Here is a 25914-nt window from a genome sequence, read left to right on the forward strand (position 1 = left end):
TGTTGTTATAGAAGCTCTTACAATCTGTTTTTATATTTCTTGCTAGTTTTCTCTCATAGTCTATTTTTTCCCTTTTGATCAATTTTTTGTCATCCTTTGCTGGTTTCTGAAACTCTCCCAATCCTCAGGTTTACTACTATTCTTCGCAACATTATTAGCATCTTCTTTCAATCTAATGCTTTCCTTTACTTCTTTAGTTAGCCACAGATGGATCACTTTTTCTGTTGAGATTTTGTTTCTCAATATATGGAATGTATTTTTGTTGAGGATTATGAAATATTTGCAATATATGAAAGCCTTGTGTGAGAAGAGTGCTAATTCGGGTTTGACTCCATAATTTATTGCAAGGGGGATAGAATATAAAAGCAGAGAAGTCCTGCTACAACTGTACAGGGTATTGGTGAGGCCACACCTGGAGTACTGCGTACAGTTTTGGTCTCTGTATTTAAGGAAGGATATACTTGCATTAGAGGCTGTTCAGAGAAGGTTCACTAGGTTGATTACGGAGATGAGGCGGTTGACTTATGAGGATAGGTTGAGTAGGTTGGGCCTATACACATTGGAGTTCAAAAGAATGAGAAGTGATCTTATTGAAACATAAGATAATAGGGGGCTCGACAAGGTGGATGCAGAGAGAATATTTCCACTCATAGCGGAAACTAAAACTAGGGGACAAAGTCTTAGAATAAGGGACTGTCCAGTTAAAACTGAGATGAGGAGAAATTTCTTCTCTCAGAGGGCTGTGATTTTGTGGAATTCTCTGCCCCAGACAGCTGTGGAGGCTGGATCAGTGAATATGTTTAAGGCAGTGATAGACAGATTTTACAGCGATAAGGGAGCAAAGGGTTATGGGGAGCGGGCAGGGAAGTGGAGCTGAGTCCATGATCAGATCAGCCATGATCTTATTGAATGGCGGAGCAGACTCGAGGGGCCAAATGGCCTACTTCTGCTCCTATTTCTTATGTTCTTATGACATCCTTAACTTACCAACAGATTCACGGTGCAACACATGCTGTAGGCCTGGTTTTCATCATTCATTACATTCCTGTAGTCCAGCAGTCTTTCCAATAAGCCGGTTACCAGGGCAACAAAGGTTTCACCTTGCTTGGCCAGATATGGATATTTTCTGCAGTGGTTCAATAAGCTGAAGAAAAAAATGAAAAAGAAATTACATGATAAATTGTACCTTTTCCAAAGAATCAGAACGTAACATGTCAGCTGATAGTCACAGACAATGCATCTGCCTCTCCACAACTGATGACTAAGATGTGTTTGAGAGAAGCCTGGGTCAGTGGGTGAGATTTGGAATCCATTGCTTGTCAATTATATATTTTTTAAATGGTGAGAAACTATTAAATGCTGGTGTTCAGAAAGTAAGCATGCAGCTACAGCAAGCAATTCGGAATACACTTGGTATGTTGGCCTTTATTGCAAAGGGGTTGGAGTACAAAAGTAAGGAAGTCTTGCTACAGTTGGATAGGGCTTTGATGCGACCACACCTGGAGTACTGTGCACAGCTTTGGTCTCCACACCAAAGGAAGGATATCCTTACTTTATCAGGGGTGCAAGGAAAGTTCACTGGATTGATTCCTGGGGTGAAAGGGTTGTACTCTGAGGAGAGATTGAGCAGAACGGGCCTATACTCTCTGGAATTGAGAAGAATGGGAGGTGAACTCATTGAAACATATAAGGTTTCAGAGGGCTTGATAGTGTAGATGCTGAGGGACTGTTTCCCCTGGCTGGAGAGTCTAACACTTGGGGCCATAGACTCAGGATAAGGGGTCGGCCAATTAGGATTGAGAGGAGGAGAAATTTCTTGACTCAGAAGGTGGTGAATCTTTGGAATTCTTTACTCCAGAGGGCTGTGGATGCTCAGATGTTGAGTATATTTAAGACTCAGATGGATAGATTTTTGAATTCTAGGGATTGAAGGGATATGGGGAAAGTGCAGGAAAGTGGAGTTGAGATAGAAGATCAGCATGATCTCGTTGAATGGTGAAGCAGGCTCAGAAGGCCGTATGGTCGACTCCAGCTTCTATTTCTTATGTTCCCATGATGGTCGCACAAATAAAATATACATGAACATTTCAACTCTTATTTCTTTCCGGTGCTGTTTCTAAGTACACTATATCTGTTATCTCCGCAAAAATGATTCCCACACAAATTGTTTTCCCTTTTCTACCCTGGCTAATGGACTTTCACATGTCTAACACATGCAAGTTTGGAAAAGCAAAGGTTTGCATTGATGTAGTACTTTATCACCTTGCTCAGGAAAAGCTCGAAATGTTTTTCATACACTGAATTACGTTCAACTAACCAGGTCTAATTTAAAAAGAAAAAAAAAGTTGCATTTCTATAGTACCTTTCATGAATTCAGGATGTCCGCATGCGCTTTATAGCCAATGGAGTACTTTTTGAAGCATAGACACTGTTGTAATGTAGGAAACACGGCAGCCAATTGGTGCACAGCAAGCTCCCACAAACAGCAAGGTGAGCATCCAGACCAATGCCCAGAACTTGCACCCTGCCTGGCACTGTTCTAAACAGCTCTCAATTAAGGGGGTCGATACAGTTTTTTAGCGGGAGGGATGGGATGGGGGTTCAGTCAGCTTGCCGGTCCTGAAACTTACCAGCGGAACTCGCATGCGCCCTTCACAAGGGTGGATTTGCCTTATCTCACTGATTATACGCTGGGTTTCCGATCTGAAGGCACGGAGTGCGAATTCTGGACTTAGCGATTCTCCACCCAACCTCCCCTCTACCCCATCGGCCTAACATTCGCCTTGTGAAGGCAGACGGAGTTTCTGTCCCTTACGAGTCAAATTGGAACCGGCAGAAATGGCAAGGGACCCGAACCAGAGGTGAAGTTAGATCCTCTTATGTATCTTCTGGGGCCGTGCTTTCATGTGTCTATGTTTCAAGGGGGATGGGGTATAAAAGCAGATAAGTCCTGCTGCAACTGTACAGGGTATTGGTGAGGCCACACCTGGAGTACTGTGTGCAGTTTTGGTCTCCGTATTTAAGGAAGGATATACTTGCATTGGAGGCTGTTCAGAGAAGGTTCACGAGGTTGATTCCTGAGATGAAGGGGTTGACTTATGAAGAAAGGTTTGGCCTATACTCTTGGAGTTTAGAAGAATGAGTGGTATTCTTATTGAAACATATAAGATACTGAGGGGGCTCAACAAGGTAGATGCAGAGAAGATGATTCCACTCATGAGAGAATTTAGAACTAGGGGGCATAGTTTAAGAATAAGGGGCTGACACTGAAAACTGAGATGAGGAGGAATTTCTTCTCTCAGAGGGTTGTAAATCTGTGGAATTCTCTGCCTCAGAGAGCTGTGGAGGATGGGTCATTGAATATATTTAAGGCGGAGGTAGACAGATTTTTGAACGATAATGGATTAAAGGGTTATGGGGAGCGGGCAGGGAAGTGGAGTTGAGGCGCAGTAAGCCAAGGTGGCCAGGTTTCCTCTGGTCGGTAGTTCATAAAATACCTTCTTTTGTACGGCTTCCGAACCAGACAGGAGTTACCTGCACGGCGATCAGACAGTTCCCGTCACTTACAGCGCATGTGTTGTCATTAACGCCATTCGCTATAAGCGGTGGATGATACAACCAGTACTTCTGAACTTAGTCAGTGGGTAACACACTTGCCTCTGAGTCAGAAGGTCGTGGGTTCACAGCCCACTCCTAGACTTGAGCACTAAAATCTAGGTTGACAGTGCTGAGAGAGCACTCCGCTGCACTGTCGGAGGTGCCGTCTTTCGGATGAGACGTTAAACCGAGACCCCATCTGCTCTCTCAGGTGTATGTAAACGATCCCATGGCACTATTGGAAGAAGAGCAGGGGAGTTATCCCCGGTGTCCTGGCCAATATTTATCCCTCAATCAACATAACTGAAACAGATTATCTGGTCAGTATCACATTGCTCTTTGTGGGAGCAAATTTCCCACATTGCATCAGTGACCCCTGATACCATTCTAGTAAATCTCTTCTGCACCCCCTCTAAGGCCTTGACAATCTTCCGAAAGTGAGGTGCTCATAATTTAAATCAATACTCCAGCTGAGGCCTAACCAGTGTTTTATAAACATAGAAACATAGAAAAAAGGTGCAGGAGTAGGCCATTCAGCCCTTCAAGCCATTCAATAAGATCATGGCTGATCATTCCTTCAGTACCCCTTTCCTGCTTTCTCTTTATACCCCTTAATCCCCTTAACCGTAACGGCCATATCTAACTCCCTCTTGAATATATCCAACGAACTCTGCGGTAGGGAATTCCACAGGTCAACAACTTCTAAATGGCCTATCCCTTATCCTAAGATTATGTCCCCTGGTTCTGGACTTCCCCAATATCGAGAACATTCTTCCCACATCTAACCTGTCCAGTCCCGTCAGAATCTTATATGTTTTTATGAGATCCCCTCTCATCCTTTTAAACTCCAGTGAATAAAAGCCCAGTTGATCCAGTCTCTCCTCATGACAGCCCAGCCATCCCTGGAATCAGTCTGGTGAACCTTCGCTGCACTCCCTCAATAGCAAGAACGTCCTTCCTCAGATTAGGAGACCAAAACTGAACACAATATTCCAGGTGAGGCCTTACTAAGACCCTGTATAACTGCAGTAAGACCTCCTTGCTCCTATATTCAAATCCCCTAACTATGAAGGCCAACATACCATTTGCCTTCTTTACCGCCTGCTGTACCTGCGTGCCCACTTTCAGTGATTGATGAACCATGACACCCAGGTCTCATTGCATCTCCCCTTTTTCTAGTCTGCCGCCATTCAGATAATATTCTGCCTTCATGTTTTTGCCCCCAAAATGGATAACCTCACATTTATCCACATTATACTGCATCTGCCATGCATTTGCCCACTCACCTAATCTGTCCAAGTCACCCTGCAGCCTCTTAGCGTCCTCCTCACAGCTCACACCGTCACCCAGTTTAGTGTCATCCGCTAACTTGGAGATATTACAGTCTATTCCTTCATCCAAATCGTTAAGGTATATTGTAAAGAGCTGGGGTCCCAGCACTGAGCCCTGCGGCACCCCACTAGTAACTGCCTGCCATTCTGAAAAGGACCCGTTTATCCCGACTCTCTACTTCCTGTCTGCCAACCAGTTCTCTATCCATGTCAGTACATTACCCCCAATACCATACACTTTGATTTTGTACACCAATCTCTTGTGCGGTACCTTGTCAAAAGCTTTTTGAAAGTCCAAATACACCACATCCACTTCTCCCTAGTTACATCCTCAAAAAATTCCAGAAGATTCGTCAAGCATGATTTCCCTTTCATAAATCCATGCTGACTCGGTCCGATCCTGTCACTGCTTTCCAAATGGGCTGCTATTTCATCCTTAATGATTGAGTCCAACATTTTCCCCACTACTGATATCAGGCTAACCGGTCTATAATTACCCGCTTTCTCTCTCCCTCCTTTTTTAAAAATTGGCGTTACATTAGCTATCCTCCAGTCCATAGGAACTGATCCAGAGTCGATAGATTGTTGGAAAATGATCACCAATGCATCCACTATTTCTAGGGCCACTTCCTTAAGTACTCTGGGATGCAGACTATCAGGACCCGGGGATTTATCGGCCTTTAATCCCATCAATTTCTCTAACACAATTTCCCGCCTAATAAGGATATCTTTCAGTTCCTCATTCTCACTAGACCCACTGTCCCTTAGTACATTCGAAAGGTTATTTGTATCTTCCTTTGTGAAGACAGAACCGAAGTATTGGTTCAATTGGTCTGCCATTTCTGTGTTCCCCATTATAAATTCACCTGAATCCGACTGCAAGGGACCTCCGTTTGTCTTTACTAATCTTTTTCTTTTCACATATTTATAGAAGCTTTTGCAGTCAGTTTTTATGTTCCCGGCAAGCTCCCTCTTGTACTCTATTTTCCCCTTCTTAATTAAACCCTTAATCCTCCTCTGTTGAATTCTAAATTTCTCCCAGTCCTCAGCTTTGTTGCTTTTTCTAGCCAATTTATATGCCTCTTCCTTGGTTTTAACACTATCCTTAATTTCCCTTGTTAGCCATGGTTGAGCCACATTCCCAGTTTTATTTTTACTCCAGACAGGGATGTACAATTGCTGAAGTTCATCCATGTGATCTTTAAATGTTTGCCATTGCTTATCCACCGTCAACCCTTTAAGTATCCTCTGCCAGTCTATTCTAGCCAATTCACACCTCATACCGTCGAAGTTACCTTTCCTTAAGTTCAGGACCCTACTTTCCGAATTAACTTTGTCACTCTCCATCTTAATAAGGAATTATGGTCACTTTTCCCCAAAGGGCCTCGCACAACAAGATTGCTAATTAGTCCCTTCTCATTACACATCACCCAGTCTAGGATGGCCAGCTCCCTGGTTGGTTCCTCGACATATTGGTCTCGAAAACCATCCCTAATACACTCCAGGTTTAGCATCTAGATGTACCTTAGATTAAAAGGAGAAATGCATAGTTAACTGAATAAAAATGCCACTATTTAACATGCATTTAACACTCTTGTAGACAATACAAAGCAATTATTTCCCTTGCGTTATTTGACACGATGTAAAGCTTAATCCAGATCCATGCTTATTTCAAGGGAATAAGGGGTTACATAAAAAAACATGCATGCACATCAACTTCCGCCTTCAGGCAAGTTGTAATCAGGGTCCACAAAATGTTAAATGTGCAACTGTTGCACTTTATTTTATAAATATTTAATTTCGCGTATTTCTCCTTGCTGTACTTCAGTTATGTGGAGAAACAAGAGGAGCTGGGGTTGTTCTCCTTAGAGGAAAGAAGGTTAAGAGGAGATTTGATATAGGTGCTGATACTCATGAGGCATTTGATAGAAGGATAGAAGGAGAGGCGAGAGATTGCAGAGCGACGTGAACGGGCTCAGGAGAGCCAAGAGTTACGCGGCCCAGGGGCAGCACGGGCCAGCCCACATTACAATATGTGTTTGCACTAGGTCCGTGCAGCAGAGCTGGTCTCCAGTTGTCTTGGTTAATCCTCGCCACTGGACCAAGACCTAGCTCTGTCAAGCCCATGTGGTGGTTGGTGTGCAACGGCCACCACAGATTTAAAAAATCCATGCACAAGCATCTTCCACCCTTCAACATGTAGTTCGGGACCTTGGAATATCAAGTCCTTCATTGAAACACCTGTGAACTCATCCCTTTTTGGCGTGGAAGCAAATCATCCTCGATACAAGGGACCACCTAAGAAGAAGACAACAGTGACCACACTTCAAAAAAGTGCTTCACACCAAGGCGCTATATAAATGCAAGTCTTTCTTCTTCAACTTAAGAAGATGCATATGCCAGGAAATAAAAAATGTCCCCGAGAAGTCATTTTAATAAGCACCTATTGATAGTGGCTAGAGACAAGCAAAGAGTCTTTCTTGAAGGAAATGGCACCAAAATGATTTTGCTATAAGAGGCTCCGTGCCCAAGCCATTCAACATCTATATTTATGTTTGCAATTCCTCCTCAAAGAAGTTTGAAAGGCCGTAGCTAATACATGCACGTAATCAGCAACAGAGGCACAAAGCAATTGTCTATCAGAGCTTTCAAAATGGTAAGTATAAAAGATTAAGGCAATCGCACCTTAACGGGCCCGCCCAAAATAGTCATCACGTTCAGTACGTTGTAAGTGGCTCCTTTATAATTCACCTCTCAGGTGGCAGCTACGGTTAACCGCCCGGTACAGACAGTTGCCGGTCATAAGCGTAGATTGTGTGATTGGTGGGGAACATATTTATTTAAGGAGGGATATACTTGCATTGGAGGTAGTCCAGAGAAGGTTCACTGGGTTCATTCCTGAGATGGCGGGGTTGTCTTATGAAGAAAGGTTGAGCAGGTTGGGCCGATACACATTGGAGTTTAGAAGATTGAGAGGTGATCTTATTGAAACATATAAGTTTCTGCAGGGGATTGACAAGGTAGATGCAGAGAGGGGTCGCCCATTGAAAATGGAGATGAGGAGGAATTTCTTCTCCCAGAGGCTCGTGAATCTGTGGAATCCTCTGCCCCAGAGAGCTGTGGCGGCTGGGTCATTGAATATCGACAATCTTTGAAATAGAGGGGAGTGAAGGGTTATGGGAAGTGGCCGGGTAAGAGGAGCTGAACCCAAGATCAAATCAGCCATGATCTTATTGAATGGCGGAGCAGGCTCGAGGGGCCAAATGGCCTACTCCTGCTCCTATTTCTTATGTTCTTATGTAACAAATCCTTCTGTTCAAGGGCAGCCTCATCTTCCTAAAAATACCAGATCAACCTTCAGAGTTTCCTCACACATCACTACAAAATTTGCTGCAAATATCACTCACTGGACCATGTGTAAAACAATGATCAGATGCCTCCGCAGGAAGCAGAGCTGCTACGATTAATTACCTCACCAAGCACACATGCTTCCCTTTTATTTCGGCCGACAATATTCTTTATCTTCTTGTGGCCTTCACCGAGGTTGAAGAGACTCTCTTTGTGACACAGTGTGAAAAAAATAATACAAGCCCTATTATGTCTGTGATGTACTTTTGAATGACTCCACGAGACAAAGGTCACATGTTGTACTCAAACTGTAGTGACCTTGGTCCTTTATTCCAAACTCCAGAGTGAGGCACAAGCATGGTGTGCAGCCTTTTATACTGGGCCCTGCCAGCAGGGCAGGAAACCCTGGTCTCCACCAGTTGCACCCTCTAGTGGTGCCAGCATGTATATACACAGTGTAAACCTTATTGATAGTACATCAGGTAAACAAGTCTCCATCTTATGCAACCACACAGTGACTACACAGAGAGTACATCCATAGTCTGCATATACATCACTCTCCCCTAAGTTCTTTGTGCCAATTACCTTTGCACTATGTGCTCTGGCTTAGCTCTCTCCAGACTTAAGAGCCAATAGCCCTTGCACCTTGGTTGTACTTTGGCTTGGCTCTCTCCCTGTTAACCCCAAGTCCTTTTGCCACAACGTTGGGTGGTGGTTACCAGATTGGATGGTTCGATGATGCAGTGGAGGTTCCAGTGGGTTCTGGGTGTGATCCATGTGTGTGTCCATGGCTACATACATCCATTTCACCCCCCGCCCCCCACAGTGAGATTATGCAGCTGGCCCATTACATTACATTAACATACAGGATTGGACAAAGCTAAAGTACAAAGAAAGGAAGAAAAACATTTTTTTTCACAGTTTGTATCGTGACACCTTGGTTCAGTGACTTACATTCGTTATGTTTTATGGTCGTGCGCCAGGATTGGGTAGATGGCATTCATTGTTCAGTCATGGTCAGTACTGAGGTAGCAGTACAGGTATGCAAGGACGCTAGTTCTAGAGCAACCGGATTGGATCCTAGTTGTCTGATGGCGGCGCTGCACCCACTGCTAGCGATGTGAGCTTGGTTCGCTCACCTAGGATCCATTGCCTAGTGGTGGGCAGAGCCACAGATATGTGTGGCCTCCCTGTCCTCCTTTGAGGGCTGCAGAGTCTTCTGCCAGCTGTCTAATGGTGTTGGGAACCTGGCTGTTCCAGGTCCTGTTTGGGGAACTCGTTTGGTTCTGACCTTTCGCTCCCGGACATGGCCGAGGTAGTGACTGGGGGTTTGGTGGCTGCGTCATCTCTACCCGGGTGGTGGACAACAGCGGCCGACTGTACGTATTGGCGTCGTTTTCATTTCCGGGTCCGTGGTGAATAGTGCCATCGGGTGTGCCTTCAGTGTGGGATAGACCTAGGGCAGGATATCAGGATCAGTGCCTTCACCCTCCTGAGGGCGCTCGCTTGCTACTTTTGGGTTCACTCTATTCCTGACATCTAGCAACATTTTGTTCTTTACATTAGGAATAGTACCAACAATTCACAATAAACATTTTGTACACAATCTTAATCAGTGTGTTACATTGATTGCCATGCATACAATGTCTCCTTGCGTTCAGTTGGTTGCAGGTCTCCTTTAAGAGAACCATGCTGGCTTTACCCCAATCAAATCCTTTGTTCGACACCACGTGTTGGTCCCTCAGTGTTGCACCTTGTGCTTTTGCCACAGCCATCTTTTTTCTCAGCCACGCTGCCCCTCGCTGAATCAGGGACGCCATCTTGCCTCTGTCCTCGAGGTTGACTGTCTTGATCATTCTCTCCCGCGATTCTGCCACAAAAGCTGGAAGAGGGCCTATGAATTCGATCTTCCTCCCCAGGAGTCCTGCCACTGAAGCCGGGAAGGTACTGTTAGGTTGTTCCGGTCAGATCATTGCCATGCAGTCGTGATGGACGGTCTGTACCTCAGGTGCTGCGCTGGTCTGTTCTCTGCTGCCTGGCCCAAGCGAAGGTGAGGTTTTGCTCTGCCTCTGAGCACGGGGGACATCGATTGCTGGAGTGAAGAGGTCTTCCCATTTCCACCGGATCTTCCCCATCCACCTTCTTCCAAGTAGCGTTGGACAGAGGTAACTTGTGCACCACGTCATTATGGATTACACTTACATCCACACTACCAAGGACTGGGATCAGCTCCGTGGTGTAGGTGCGCAACTTTTCCTGTACTGGAACCAGCTCGAGTCATTTTTCGTTCCATAGCCTCTCAAAGGCATCCTGGTTCATCACTGACTGGCTCGCTCCCGTGTCCACTTCCATGAAGGCCAGAACGCTGTTTATTTCGACTTCCATCTTCACTGGAGGACAATCGATGGTGCACTCCATACACTTCTTGGGCTGAGCTGCCTCTCTGGCCAAATCATCATACTCCCCACTGGATTCAAAGTCATCCTCTGCTAGACGGAGTCGTATTTCTTTCACACATACACTGGAGGTGGCCCTTCATGTTACAGGATTTGCATACGTACTCAGCAAACTGACACTGGTGAGTCCTATGGTTTCCTCCGCAACGCCAGCATGGTGCTACTCGATTAGCACCCCTCGGCGGACTCTGAGTTCTGGAACCCTGAGGTCTGTGCTCTCTGCCCTGGGCAGAGCCATGTTCTGCAGTCTTGCCTGTAAAAAGCACCATTCTGTGTTTAGTACTTGCCGGGTTTGAGTCCACGGGATGAAAAATTTGCTTGGTGCTGCAGGTCGAGGTCACGAACGCCTGACTGATGCTGATGGCCTTCTGCAGGTTGACTGTGGTGTCGGCAGATAATAGCTTGTGAAGGAGGTCCTCGTGGCCAATTCCTATAACGATGATGTCTCGCAATGCTTCGTTGAGGTGCGTGCCGAAATCATATGGTGCCGCAAGTCTCCTGAAGTCTGCAGCATATTTTGCAATCTCCTGGCCCTCAGGTCTGCGGTGAGTGTAGAATCTGTGTCTGGCCATGAAGATGCTCTCTTTTGGTTTTAGTTGGTTGCGAATTAGTTCAGTCAGCTCATCGTATGTCTTATCCTTGGCCTTCTTGGGTGCCAGCAAGTCCCTGACGAGACGATAGTATACTGTTCAGCAGTACAGCCTTGCGCTTCTCCGTCGATGTGTCCGTCTCCCCTGCCAGGTCGTTTGCCACGAAATATAGCTCGAGCTTTTCCGTGAAGCATCCCAATCATCACCCTCTGCAGTCTTTTAGTGTGCCAAAGGTAGCCATAATCGCATGAAAGTCCATGTTCTCGTCGCCAGTTATTATGTCTGTGATGTACTTATGAATGACTCCACGAGGCAAAGGCAATGTGTTGTACTCAAACTGCAGTGACGTTGGTCCTTTAATCCAAACTCCAGAGTGAGGCATAAGCATGGTGTGCAGCCTTTTATGCAGGGCCCTGCCACCAGGGCAGGAAACCCCGGTCTCCACCAGTTGCACCCTCTAGTAGTGCCAGCATGTATACACACAGTGTAAACCTTATTGAAAGTACATCAGGTAAACAAGTCTCCATCTTATGCAACCACACAGTGACTACACAGAGAGTACATCCATAGTCTGCATATACAACAAGCCCGTTTTCCATTGGCAACATGCAGTGTCTTTTAGAACACGAGAAACCTTGCTGATAGCTCAAGACATAAAGTGTAGGGGACATCACCACATCAACGCTCGTGGATCTCCTCGGAGGTGCTCCTTCACCACTGCCATAACTTTGTTTGACGGGTGTAAATGGGATTTCCGCCACAATTCGACAACAAAAACTTGTAATTATATAGCTCGCGCCAAGTCCCGCTACCCATCACCTGTGCTCACTGAACTACATGGGCTTCAGGTTAAGCAACGCCTCGATTTCAAAATTCTCACCCTTGTTTTCAAATCCCTCTATTGCCTTGCCCCCTCCCTAGCTCTGTAATCTCCTCCAGCCCCACAACCCCCACGAGATGTCTGCGCTCCTCTAATTCTGCCCTCTTAAGCATCCGTGATTATAATCGCTCAACCATCGGTGGCCGTGCCTTCTGTTGCCTGGGCCCCAAGCTCTGGAACTCCCTGCCTAAACCTCTCCTCCTCTCTACCTCTCTTTCCTCCTTCAAGACGCTCCTTAAAACCTACCTGTTTGACCAAGCTTTTGCTCACCTGCGCTAATTTCTACTTATGCAGCTCGGTGTCACATTTTTTTATCTGATAATAGTCCTGTGAAGTGCCTTGGGACGTTTCACTATGTTAAAGGTATTATATAAATATAAATTGTTGTTGTTTTTGTCAACGTAGTAAAATGTCCCACTGCATTTCACAGGAGCGATTAACAGACCGGGCACCGGGCCACATAAAGAAATATTTGGTTAGGTAGGTTGTAAGGAGCGTCTCAAAGGAGGACGGAGAGAGGTGCAGTGGTTTTGTGATGGAGTTCCAGAGCGTAGGCTCCAGTCAGCTGAAAGCATGGATGCAAATGGTGGAGTGAAGGAAATTGGGGATGCTCAAGAGGCCATAATTGGAGAACTGCAGAGATTGCGGAGGGTTGTAGGTGCTGGAGGAGGTTTCAGAGATAGGGGTGCAAGGCCGTGGAGCAATTTGAAAACAAGGATGAGGATTTTAACATTGAAGAGTTCACTGATTTCTCTGTTCTTTCTACAGGGAAGACTGACACGGCTGTGTTTGCTACATTTTCTGTTTTTGAATGCATTCTGTCATGCGCGTGTCCTAACTCACACCAAGTCCCACTCACCCATCACCCGTGATCGCTGACCTGCACTGGCTCCCGGTTAAGCAAACCCGCGATGTCAAAATTCTCATCTTTGTTCACAAATCTCTCCATGGTCTTGTCCCTCCTTATCTCTGTAATCTCCTCCAGCCTCAGAACCATCCGAGATATCTGCGCTCCTCTAATTCTGGCCTCTTGCGCATCCCTGATAATAATCGCTCAACCATTGGTGGCCGTGCCTTCTGTTACCTAGGCCATAATCTCTGGAATACCTTCCCTTAACCTCCCCGCCTCTCTACCTCTCTTTCCTCCTTCAAGACGCTCTATAAAACATAACTCTTTGACCAAGCTGTTGGTCACCTGCCCTAATATCTCCTTCTACGGCTCGGTCAAATTTTGTTTGGTGACGCTCCTGTGAAGCACCTTGGGATGTTTTACTTCATTAAAGGCGCTATATAGATAGAAGATGTTGTTGTTGGACATCGAGTGGCTGGCTGTGATGGCACCTGTATTTCTTTTGTGAAGGAGAATCATGCCTTTCAACTCTGTAGACAAGTATACACAGCTGAACTATGAATGGACCAGCATATCATGTGCTTGAATGACATCCTTCTATTTTAACATAGATGTTAACCTATTTCACAGAACCTGAGAGCAGAGCTGAAGGCCATTCGGCCCATCGTCCCTGTGCCAGTTCTCTAAAAAAGTTGTCCAATTAGTCCCACTCCCCCAGCTCTGAATTTTGTTCCTTTTCAAGTGTTTATCCCATTCCCTTTTGAAAGTTACTATTGAATCTGCTTCCACCACCCTTTCAAGCAGCGTGTTCCCGATCACAACAACCGCTGTGTCAGAAACAATTCTCCTCATCTCCTCTATTGCTAATTACCTTAAATCTGTGTCCTCTGGTTCCCGACCCTCCTGCCAGTAAAAACAGCTTCTCCCTACATGCTCTATCAAAACCCGATATAATTTGAACACCTCTATTAAATCTCCCCTTAACCTTCTACGGTCTGTGAACAATCCCAGCTTCTCTAGTCTCTCCACTTTATTTACTTAGTTAACGGTTCTCTAAAAGAATCAAACAAAGGAATGATTAAAGTGTCCATCTTCCAATATTGCCAACAGTCATTTCTAACTTTGGGTTCTTTAAGGTTGGAGAGTTAAGGACTAGGGGACATAGTCTCAGCATAAAGGCTCGGCCATTTCAGACTGAGATGAGGAGACATTTCCTCACTCAGAGGGTTGTAAATCTTTGGAATTCACTACCCCAGAGGGCTGTGGATGCTCAGTCATTCAGTATTTAGAAACATAGAAATTTACAGCGCAGAAGGAGGCCATTTCGGCCCATTGTGTCCGTGCCGGCCGACAAAGAGCCGCATGGCCCTCGGTCAGCAGCCTGAAGGATACAGATAAACCTATGAACAACGGCGGAAAGATAAAGAGCACCCAGCCTAACCAGTCCACCTCATACAACTGCGACCCCTTGCACCACAACATTCTACATTCCACCCCAACCGGAGCCATGTGATCTCCTGGGAGAGGCAAAAAACATAAAAACTTAGGCCAATCGGGGAAAACAAATCTGGGAAAATTCCTCTCCGACCCATCCAGGCGATCAAAACTAGTCCAGGAGATCACCCTGGATGTATTAGATTTCCTGCAGTAATTATCATTGTATTCAAGACTGAGATCGATAGATTGGGCACGAAGGGAATCAAGGAATATGGGGATAGGGTGGAGAATTGGTGTTGAGGTCGAAGATCAGCCATGATCTTATTGAATGGTGGAGCAGACTCGAGGGGTCGTATGGCCTACTTCTGTTCCTACTTCTTATTTTCTTAAGCATAGCCTTGCGTGACTTTGTATAAATAAAGGCAAAGCCGGCAAAGGTTGCAGCCTGCCAAAGGCTTGAAAATTGCGTTCAATATCTTTAACTCTCAGGTCGGGCTTCATTGTAGACTGCTTCAAGGAAATTAGGCATTGTATCAAGGACTTGCATGAGTTATTAATCTCTCATAACATGAGAATGCTAATGACCAGAGCGGCAGGAAGGGATGATACACACAAAGTTATTGTTAATATTGAACTGAAAACTCGAAGATTCAAGACTAGAGGAATTTACACACACAACTGAAGACAGGAATAAGACAGACATTCAATATATCAGCTCAGGCCACAGTGAGTCAGAAAAACTTTAACCAATCCAAATGCATAAAAGTTTAGAAAAATACAACCCACCAGTTTGCAAGTAACTCCAAAGCGTTTGCCCCCTCCAGCTCTCAACCTTCAGAATTTCCTTCCCTGCTGAATCCTTTTGAGATCTGTTTGAAGTTCCTCTCTAACCCACTAGTCAGCTCTTCGAGCATTCTATCTCATTTCCTTTGTTTGAAGTTTAAGCAAAACTTTTTTGCCAAACAGAAACTTAATTTAGGTCAGTTTAAGAATTCCTGCTCTTTTCCTCTTCCACTATCTCATGATCTTTTGTTCCTTATCCTAATTCTGATGCTAGTGCCACAAGCAATCCCATCATCCCCTGCAGTCCTCTACTCCAGCACCTTAGCCAAGGGGTCATTCTTTATGTCATCATCATAGGCAGTCCCTCGAATTCAAGGAAGACTTGCTTTCATTCTAAAAGTGAGTTCTCAGGTGACTGTACAGTCCAATACAGGAATTACAGTCTCTGTCACAGGTGGGACAGACAGTGGTTGAAGGAAAGGGTGGGGGGGAGTCTGGTTTGCCGCACGCTCCTTCCACTGCCTGCGCTTGTTTTCTACATGCTCTTGGCGACGAGACTCAGCACCCTCCCGGATGCTCTTCCTCCACTTAGGGCAGTCTTTGGCCAGGGATTCCCAGTGGGGATGTTGCACTTTATAAAGAAGGATCTGAGGGTGTCCTTGAAATGGTTCCTCTGCCCACCTGGGGCTCGCTTGCCGTGTAGGAGTTCCGAGTAGAGCACTTGCTTTGGGAGTCTTGCTTCGGGCATGCGAACAATGTGGCCCACCCAACAAAGACAGAGACAGAGACTGTAATTCCCGTATTGGACTGTACAGTCACCTGAGAACTCACTTTTAGAATGAAAGTAAGTCTTCCTTGAATTCGAGGGACTGCCTATGATGATGACATAAAGAACGATCCCTTGGCTAAGGTGCTGGAGTCGGGCATGCGAACAATGTGGCCCACCCAACAAAGCTGGTCGAGTGTGGTCAGTGCTTCAACGCTGGGGATGTTGGCCTGATCGAGAACACTGACGTTGGTGCATCTATCCTCCCAGGGGATTTTCAGGATCTTGCGGAGACATCGTTGGTGGTATTTCTCCAGCGATTTGAGGTGTCTACTGTATCTAGTCCACGTCTCTGAGCTATACAGGAGGGCAGGTTTCACTGCAGCCCTGTAAACCACGAGCTTGATGCCAGATTTGAGGACCTAATCTTTGAACACTCTCTTCCTCAGGCGAACGAAGGCTGTGCTGGTGCACTGGAGGCAGTGTTGAACCTCGCCGTCGATGTCTGCCCTTGCTGCTATGGAAAGTTGTCCAAGGCTGCGCCATGGATCTTGATGACTGGGGGACAATGCTGTGTGGCGGAAACACCAGGGCTGATTTGATGAGAATGACCAGGAGATCCAAGAGCTAATAAATCATTTTTTATGTACGAGCACAGGCAGTGACCCTGGGAGCCAGCGACCTGACCCTACTCTCAACCAATGTGGTAGAAGTTGGGAGACTTCCAATCAGCCGTGGTTCAGTAGGTAGCCCTCTTGCCACTGAGTAAGACAGTCATGGTTCAAGTCCTGCCCCAGAGACTTGAGTACATATTCCAGGCTGATACTCCCATTTCAGTACTGAGGGAGTGCTGCACTGTCTTTTGGATGAGACGTCAAACCAAGGTCTAGTCTGCTGTCTCAAGTGGACATAAAAGATCCTATTTTGAAGAAGAGAAATTGAGTAGAGTGGGCTTCTACTCTCTAGTGTTTAGAAGAAAGAGAGGTGATCTCATTGAAGCATATAAGATTCTGAGGGGGCTTGACAGGGTAGATTCTGAGAGGTTGTTTGCCTCGGCTGGAGTGTCTACAACCAGGGGTCATAGTCTCAGGATAAGGGGGTCTGCCATCTAAGACTGAGATGAGGAAGAATTTCTTCACTCAGAGGATTGTGAATCTTTGGAATTCTCAGCCCCAGAGGGCTGTGGATGCTGAGTCGTTGAGTATATTCAAGGCTGAGACTGATAGATTTTAGGACTCTAGGTGAATCAAGGCATATTTATTGGGCAGAAAAGTGGAATTGTGGTCGAAGATCGGCCATGATCGTATTGAATGATGGAGTAGGCTTGTGGGGCCATATGGCCTGCTCCTGCTACTAATTCTTATGTTCTTATAAGAGCAAGGAGGTTGTCCCCATCGTCCTGGCAAATATTTATCTCTCAACCAACATCATTAAAAATTAGATTATCTGGTCGTGATCTCATTGCTGTTTGTGGGAGCTTGCTGTACACAAATTGCCTGCCGTGTTTCCTACATTACAACAGTGACTACACTTCAGGTTGTGAAAGGCGCAATATAAATGGGGGGTGGGGGGAGTGTATAATAGCCAGATGTTTTACAACATCATATTGGACTAATATATGACACAAATGGTTAACGAATCTCTATGAGTTGGGTGATGCTGAGTTCAGACACAAATGGTTAATTCATCTACATGTGGGGAATATAAAGCACCATGTCAAAGGCTTCCATTAATGTATTTGAAACGAGTGAGCATTCTAGGAAGCAGTCGGACCTTTGAAATTGGTTGAATGAGGGGGGAAAAGGATAACTGTTCATGAACCAGTGTTATCATGTTATCAGTGGCTTGCGCCATTTATGTTTAAATGGTTGGAAGTGGGGGCAGAAATAAAGGGGACTAAGTTTACTCATGATACCACACTAGGAGGCGAGGTTACAAAAAAGCAGGGAAGTAGTGAGCCAAATACAATGGGATCTGGATTTGGAAGGTGAGAAATCTGGGCTGACAAGTGGCAAACATCGTTTAATGTGAACAAATGCAAATTGCTGATACTTGGGGAAAGGGAATAAGCAGCACAACACAGGTGAGGGATCTGGGCACACACATTACGTGCAGTGTAGGCAGCAGGAGATAAATCAAACAATATGGGTGGAACGTGTCTCAGGAAATGATGATGAACTTGCACCAAACACTGATCAAGCCTACCTGGAGAACGGTATAGGGAGTTCCCCAGACAGTTCTGGTCCCTGTTTGGAGGGTATAGCTGAGGGCAACTAAACTGATTCCATGGGCTTGAGAGCTGAGGTTTAGACTGGGATTGAGGAGGGTGGGGTCCAGTGGTGGATTAACCATAGGGCGGATGGGGCTGCAGCCCTAGGCCCACCAAAGAACATAGGCCCACCAAATAAATGTAGGAAAAAAAATATAAGGCCTCCCAAACAGGTTGAATAGAATCGACAATCAGAGAGAAAAAACAAGACCGAGGAAAATAGATTCAATTGTTTATACCTATATACAGAAGTACCTATATACACAATGTACCAATATACAGAATAGAATATGTACTAGCCTGTTTTATTTCACATGTTATTGAGAAAAATTTGCTTATAAGAACATAAGAAATAGAAGCAGGAGTAGGCCACCTGGCCCCTCGAGCCTGCTCCACCATTCAATAAGAACATGGCTGATCTGATCATGGACTCAGCTCCACTTCCCTGCCCACTCCCCTTAACCCATTAGTCCCTTATCACGCAAAAATCTGTCTATCTCCGCCTTAATAGATTCAATGACCCAGTCTCCACAGCTATCTGAGGCAGAGAATTCCATAGATTTACAACTCTCAGAGAAGAAATTTCTCTCATCTCAGTTTTAAATGGGTGGCCCCTTATTCTGAGACTATGTCCCATAGTTTTAATTTTCCCTATGAGTGGAAATATCCTCTCTGAATCCACCTTGTCGAGCCCCCTCATTATCTTATATGTTTTGATAAGATCATCCTCTCATTCTTATGAACTCCAATGAGTAGAGGCCCAACCTACTCAACCTATCCTCACAAGTCAACCCCACTCATCTCCGGAAACAACCGAGTGAACCTTCTCTGAACAGCCTCCAATGCAAGTACATCCTTTTATATCCAAGTATATAAATGTATAGGAATCTGGTATTGCAATGTTACCAGAACCAGAATGTATACCGACTTGATATAGAATCTATGCTTTCATTGTTGAATATACTAGCCTATGTTTTTATACTCAGAATCAGAATCATATGCATAATGTAATGAACATGAACAATCATAACTATAGGCCCATTTCTTATCAGTTTTCCCCAGGCCCACCAGGCCCTTAATTCGGCCCTGGTGGGGTCTTCTTCACATGTTCAAGATTCTAAGGGGTCTTGCTAAACTGGAACCCAATAATATACTTGATGAACAACAATGAAGCTGAGAAGAGGGAAGGTGAACAGAGAGTTTAAACTGAACTGGAGCAATTTTGACTGTGCATTAGTGTAGACGTAGAGAAAATGTTTCCACATGCCGGCAAGTCCAATTTTGGGGCCATCAAAATGACTTACACATTCAGTGTGCAAATCCGGAGAAATGTCTTCTCCAGAGAGTGCTGAGAATGTGGAACGCTAGCCCACGGAGCAGTTGAGGAAGATAGCAGATGCACGTGAGGGAGAAAGGAATAGAAGTACAGGTTGTACCTTTCCAGTCCGGCACCCGGTGCCAGACCAGAGAATTTTCCGGGCCATGGGAGGTCACACCGATCCGAGCGTTGTCAGCAGTACCCTAGATATGCTGGTGCTGCTGACAACGACCCACCGCATTCTGCGCATGCGCTGCGCGGAAGCCAACTGCGCAGCACTTCTCAGGCCCAGCTTTGGCGCCTCAGTCAGCCACCACGCTCCTTGCTCCCTCTCCGCGCCAAGGAGGGAACACCGGAGGCAGCGGGGAGAAGAGGAGCAGCCAGCCCCAAGACACAGCGCAGGTCGCGACTGCGCCCCCCCCGCACCGGGATTGATGCCAGACCAGGGATGTTACTGGAGCAAAGAGTCCCGGACTGGAGAGGTACAACCTGTTTATGCAGATAGGGTGCGATGAAGTAAAGTAGGAGGAGGCTTGTGTGGAACATCAACACCGACATGGACCAGTTGGGTTGAATGGCATGTTTATGTGCTGTAAATTCGATGTATTGTAAGTCCCTTTCAGATTCACAGCAGTAATTTTATAATTGTTGGAAACTTGTGAGGTGGGAGTGCAAATTCATAAAATTAAGTTTTATTCCTCTTCTCTCAGATTTTAAAACTCGAGCTTGGCATGTCCAAAGCAGTACATTCTCCCAATGTCCAGAAGAACATTCCTCCCTCAAGCGATACCACCATGAAGAAACATTAATTTGTTCTATGTTGTTTCTAGCTGTACCCAGTATAATGGAGATGTGGCCAGACTCCCAGAGAAGGACGTTAATTTGAGGGCAACTGGCTCCCTCATGAATGTAATGTCTGTAGCTCCACACTGTGGACTCCTGTGTTACTGCAGCCAGTGCTGTTAATAATAAACAGACCAGGTCACCTGACAGGGGACTTATAAAACCTTCTGCCATCTTAGGCTGTGTGTGTGCTGTGTGCTCCTTAGAAATATCACAAATGGTGGCAAGAATGGGATTAATCGGATAAAATAAAGCTGAAATTTTTGTTGGTGAACGATTCAGCCAGCCAACAGAGAGACTTTGGGAGCTTCTCTGTTTTGATTAACAGCTACAAATCCGAGGTAAATTACACACACACTTGTTTGAACTGCCAGAGTCCAGAATGGCTGTGCCTGTGGGAGTAATAGGATATTTTGGGGAATTTCAACGCAACCGTGAAAGTTTCAAAGCATATGTGGATCGACTAGAAATGCTTTTCGCGGCAAATAATATCAGCGAAATCCCCGATAATGAAAACAATAACCGGGCGGTGTTGGAACGAAAAAGAGCAATTTTCTTAACTGAGGCAGGGTCCGAGTTGTATGAAACGCTGATAAATTTGCTTGTGCCTGACAAGCCAAGGGTTGCAACTCTGAAACAGATTCTAACTAAGTTAGAACAGCACTTTGCTGAAAGTTATCGTCTCGGAATATGAAATCAGAAGGCCAAAGAAAATATCAGTGAGTACATTGTAGCATTAAAAAAGCTGTAATTTCGGGGACTTTCAGGACCGAGCATTGAGTGACCGCTTTGTTTGTGGGATGAAAAATGATGCGATCAGAAGAAAGTTATTGACAACACCTAACTTGACTTTTGATTTAGCTTATCAGACAGCTATGTCAATGAGCATGGCTGACCAATATTCCCGAGAGTTTCATACTATTTTAAGTCATCAGACAACCGAGGTGAATCGACTGCAGGTTCAAAGTAAAAGGCGGTGGGGCCCCAAAGTCTCAGAAACTGGAAATGGTAACAAAGCATTGAAGTCCTGTTATTGGTGCCTGGGACAACACATTGCCTTCACATATGGACAACTTTGAGCAGAGTGTTTCTTCTGAAGGAAAACTGGACAGACTACATAGCATGGAAGAAAAACAACAGAACGAGGAGATGTTCAAGCTAAACGTCATCAGGAGCACAAGGTTAATGGACAGCAATTCGAAAAGCATCATAATCCACATAGATGTTGCAGGATTCAAGATACCCATGGAAATCGACATTGGTACAACCGTGAGTGAAATACCGGAGTCGCTACTGCTCGACAAATTGCGTGATTTCCCACTGGAGAAATTCAAGATAGAGCTGCGAGGCTACTTGTGAGAGAAAATTCCTGTGGTAGGTCGTATCACCGTACCGGTGAAATACAAGGATCAAATACAGAGCTTGCCTCTAATAGTAGTGGCAGGAGACGAGCCTGCCTTACTAGGAAAACATTGGTTGGGATCACTGAAACTGGATTGGAGTGAGATTTTTCGTGTTGAAACGAGATTTGCGTCAAAGGATGATGTCATCAAGAAGTATCCGAAGGTGTTCTGCGAAACGGGCAATCCAATCCAAGGCTTCAAGGCGAGTGTCAGGGTACAGAAGGACGCTAGATCGGTTTATTGCAAGCCACATTCCGTACCATATGCACTCAAGGAGAAAGTTGAGCAAGAACTCAAAAGACTAGAAACTGAGAACATTATTTCGAAGATAGATCGATGTAATTGTGCTACACCCATTGTTGTTGAACCTAAGTCCGATGGTAAGGTAAGATTGTGTGGTGATTATAAAGTAACCGTAAACCAGATTCTCGAGGGTAATGTCCCCAATACACTGCCAAATATAGAAGATTTGTTCACAACACTGACAGGTGGTCAGATCTTCTCAAAGTTGGATCTTACGAATGCCTACTTACAGCTTGAACTAGATGAGAAGTCCAAGTCATGCTTGACTATAAATACTCATCTAGGCCTATATCAATTTAATAGGCTACCGTTTGGAGTGTCTTCTGCCCTGCCATATTCCAAGGGGTGATGAACCAGATTTTGCAAGGTATTGAAGGGGTAGTATGTTATTTGGATGACATACTAATTTCAGAACCAAATAGGCAAATTCATAACATATTGAATGAAGTCCTCAAACGGCTAGAGAAGCACAGAATACGAGTGTCTGCTCGTAAGTGTGAGTTATTTAAAAACTCCGTTGAGTCCTTAGGGTACAGAGTCGACAAAGATGGTTTACATCCAACCAAGGTAAAGCTGGATGCAATCAGAAATGCTCCCACTCCCAAGAATGGCACTGAACTTCGATCACTTTTGGGTCTTTTGAACTATTATGGGAAGTTCCTACCAAATTTGGCTACAATATTATATCCACTGAATAAACTATTGAAAAAACAGGTCCATTGGAAGTAGTTAGAGGAATGCGATACAGTATTCAAGGAGTGTAAAAGCAAATTGGTAGAGAGCACCATGTTAGTTCACTATGACATATCTAAGAAGATCAACCTAGCATGTGAAGCCTTTCCGTATGGAGTGGGGGCAGTGATCTCTCATATATCACGTAATGGGGAGGAGAGACCAATTGCTGTTGCTTCATGCACTCTCAGTGCCAGTGAGAGTAATTATGCGGAAAGCTTTGGCATTAATTTTAGGGGTCAAGAAGTTCCACAAATACTTGTATGGTCATAAGTTTACCATCGTTACGGACCATAAGCCCCTGACACCATTCCTCCATCCAAAGTCCCCCTTTCCAACATTAGCTGCAGTCCGAATGCAGAGATGGGCTTTGATTTTGTCAGCATAAACATATGATATTGAATACAGATGATCAGCTGATCACAGTAATGCTGATGCTATGTCTAGATTGCCTTCTCCATCACAAGTTACACCCAATAGGGAAAAAATGTTTTATTTTTCAAACATTGATGAACTGCCAATCACAGCTGAAGAGATTGGTAGAGCAACTAAACGTGACCCAGTTATGTCAAAGGTGTTTGATTATATTACAAATGGATGGCCAAACTAGGTAATAGACAAAGATATTCATCCATTCTTCATTCGTAGGAATGAATTATCAGTCGACAAAGGTTGTATCATATGGGGTGCAAGAGTGGTTATACCAAATAAATTCAGGTCCAAATTATTAGGAGACCTCCATGACCAGCACCTGGGAATGTGCTTGACCAAGATTTTGCACACAGTTACTTATGGTGGCCATGTCTTGATATAGAGTACATCATCAGTCAGTGTACGGCATGCCAATCGGTAAGCAAGCAACCACCATCAGTACCATTACAGCCATGGAAATGGCCTCCCAGGGTGTGACAAAGGCTACATATCGATTTTGCTGAGTTAGAAGGACAACAATTGTTCATTGTGATTGATAGCCGTTCGAAGTGGGTTGAGGTGTTTCCAATGTGGAAAATAACAACAAGTAAAACATTAGATATTTGCAAAGTTTATTTTCTTCATTTGGCACCCCCAAAAGAAATTGTTTCTGATAATGGACCACAATTTCGTTCAGAAGAATTTGTACAGTTGACGAGCAAAAAGCGTACCACCCTGCTTCAAATGGTGCAGCAGAGCAAATGCGCCCTCATCAAACAGATGTTGGCTCCAAATTCAAAGAAACGACTGTTGTCATTGGACCACAAATTGACTAATTTTCTAATTACGTATCGTAATACTCTTCACACAACTATTAGTAGAACACCAGCATAGTTGTTTCTCAAACGACAGCCACAAACCAGATTCTCGTTGTTAAAACCAAACTTGGCACAGTCCATAGAAGAGACACAATTAAGACAGAAAAAGAATCATGATAGAGATAGAGTAAAAGAGAGAAAGTCAGAATTTAAGTCTGAGTCCGAGTCAGGGAAACAAACGGTCTGAAGTTAGAGAGAGCTCAAATAGAAATCAAGGGCATCCATTGGAGAAAAACTTTCCTCAGGATCAGCCTCGAATGAGTTTAAATTCAACACCATGTTTGAAAGGTTCTGTTCGAGAGTGAAGGTATCCTCTTCGAAACAGAAAACAAGTGGTTAAGCTTGATATGTAAATATGGCAAAATAAGTCCATATCTTTTGTTATGTATAACCATGCAAGTTATGTAATGATGATAGTTTGTTATAATAACTTCTTCATTAAGGAGGGAGAAGTGTAATGTCTGTAGTTCCACACTGTGGACTCCTGTGTTACTGCAGCCAGTGCTGTTAATAATAAACAGACAAGGTCACCTGACAGGTGACTTCTGGAATCATCTGCCATCTTAGGCTGTGTGTGCTGTGTGCTCTCTAGAAATATCACAAAGAAGAAGATATTTAAATTCTCATCTTTGTTTCCAAATCCCTCCACTGCCTCACCCCTCCATATCTCTGCAACCTCCGACAGCCCTACAATCCTCCGAGATCTCTGGGCTCCTCCAATTCTAGCCTCTTGCACATCACCAATTTTCATCACTCCATCATTGGTGGCCCTGCTAGGCTGTAAACTCTGGAAATCCCTCCCTAATCCTCTCCGCCTCTCTCCTCCTTTAAGACGGTCCTTTTAAAATACCTTTTTGAACAAGCCTGAACTAATATCTCCTTTTGTGACTCGGTGCCAAATTTTGTTTGCTGACACTCATGTTTACTATGTTTAAGGTGCTACATAAATGCAAGTTGTTGTTGTTGAAGCTGATATTGGTTGTGAAGAGGGATTACAAGTATTAATAAGACTAAATGATTATTTTTTTCCGGGGGAAATAAGGTTCCTTAAAGTTACCAACAGATAAGCATTGGGGGAGTCCAGGATAGAATAATCCTACATGGGCACTGAGTGGAGTATTTTTTTATTCGTTCCTTGGATATGGGTGTCGCTGGTAAGGCCAGCATTTATTACCAATCCCTAATTGCCCTCGAGAAGGTGGTGGTGAACTGCCTTCTTGAACCGTAGAGAGCAGTTAACAGTCAACCATATTGCTGTGAGTCTGGAGTCACATATAAAGGAAAGTCTTGCATTTAGATAGCACCTTTCATGACCACTGGATATCTCAAAGCACTTTACAGCCAATGAAGTACTTTTGGAGTGTAGTCACTGTTGTGACAAACAGCAATGTGATAATGACCAGATAATCTGTTTTTTTGTTATGTTGATTGATTGATAAATATTGGCAAGGACACTGGAGATAACTCCCCTACTCTTCTTCGAAATAGTGCCATGGAATCTTTTACGTCCACCTGAGAGGGCAGACTCGGTTTAACATCTCAGCTGAAAAACAGCACCTCCGACAGTGCAGCACTCCCTCAGCACTGCATTGCGAGTGTCAGCCTAGATTTTTATGCTCAAGTCCATGAACCTACAACCTTCTGACTCAAAGGCAAGAGTGCTATCCACTGAGCCACAGCAGGCCAGATCAGGTAAGGAGAGCAGATTTCCTTCCCTAA

The 25914-nt window shown here is 44.7% G+C and overlaps 1 protein-coding gene across 3 annotated transcripts in view; it reads right to left on the reverse strand.

The window, feature by feature from the left end:
• Positions 1-25914, reverse strand: part of LOC139236054 (dedicator of cytokinesis protein 2-like) — a 1544097-nt gene that overhangs the window by 221626 nt on the left and 1296557 nt on the right. For all 3 annotated transcript variants that reach the window (XM_070866795.1, XM_070866794.1, XM_070866796.1), the window contains one exon: positions 988-1144. In XM_070866795.1, coding sequence (XP_070722896.1) covers positions 988-1144 — 157 coding nt within the window. The remainder of the gene's footprint in view (positions 1-987; positions 1145-25914) is intronic.

This window comes from Pristiophorus japonicus, chromosome 2 (assembly GCF_044704955.1).
Source record: "Pristiophorus japonicus isolate sPriJap1 chromosome 2, sPriJap1.hap1, whole genome shotgun sequence".
NCBI lineage: Eukaryota > Metazoa > Chordata > Chondrichthyes > Pristiophoridae > Pristiophorus > Pristiophorus japonicus.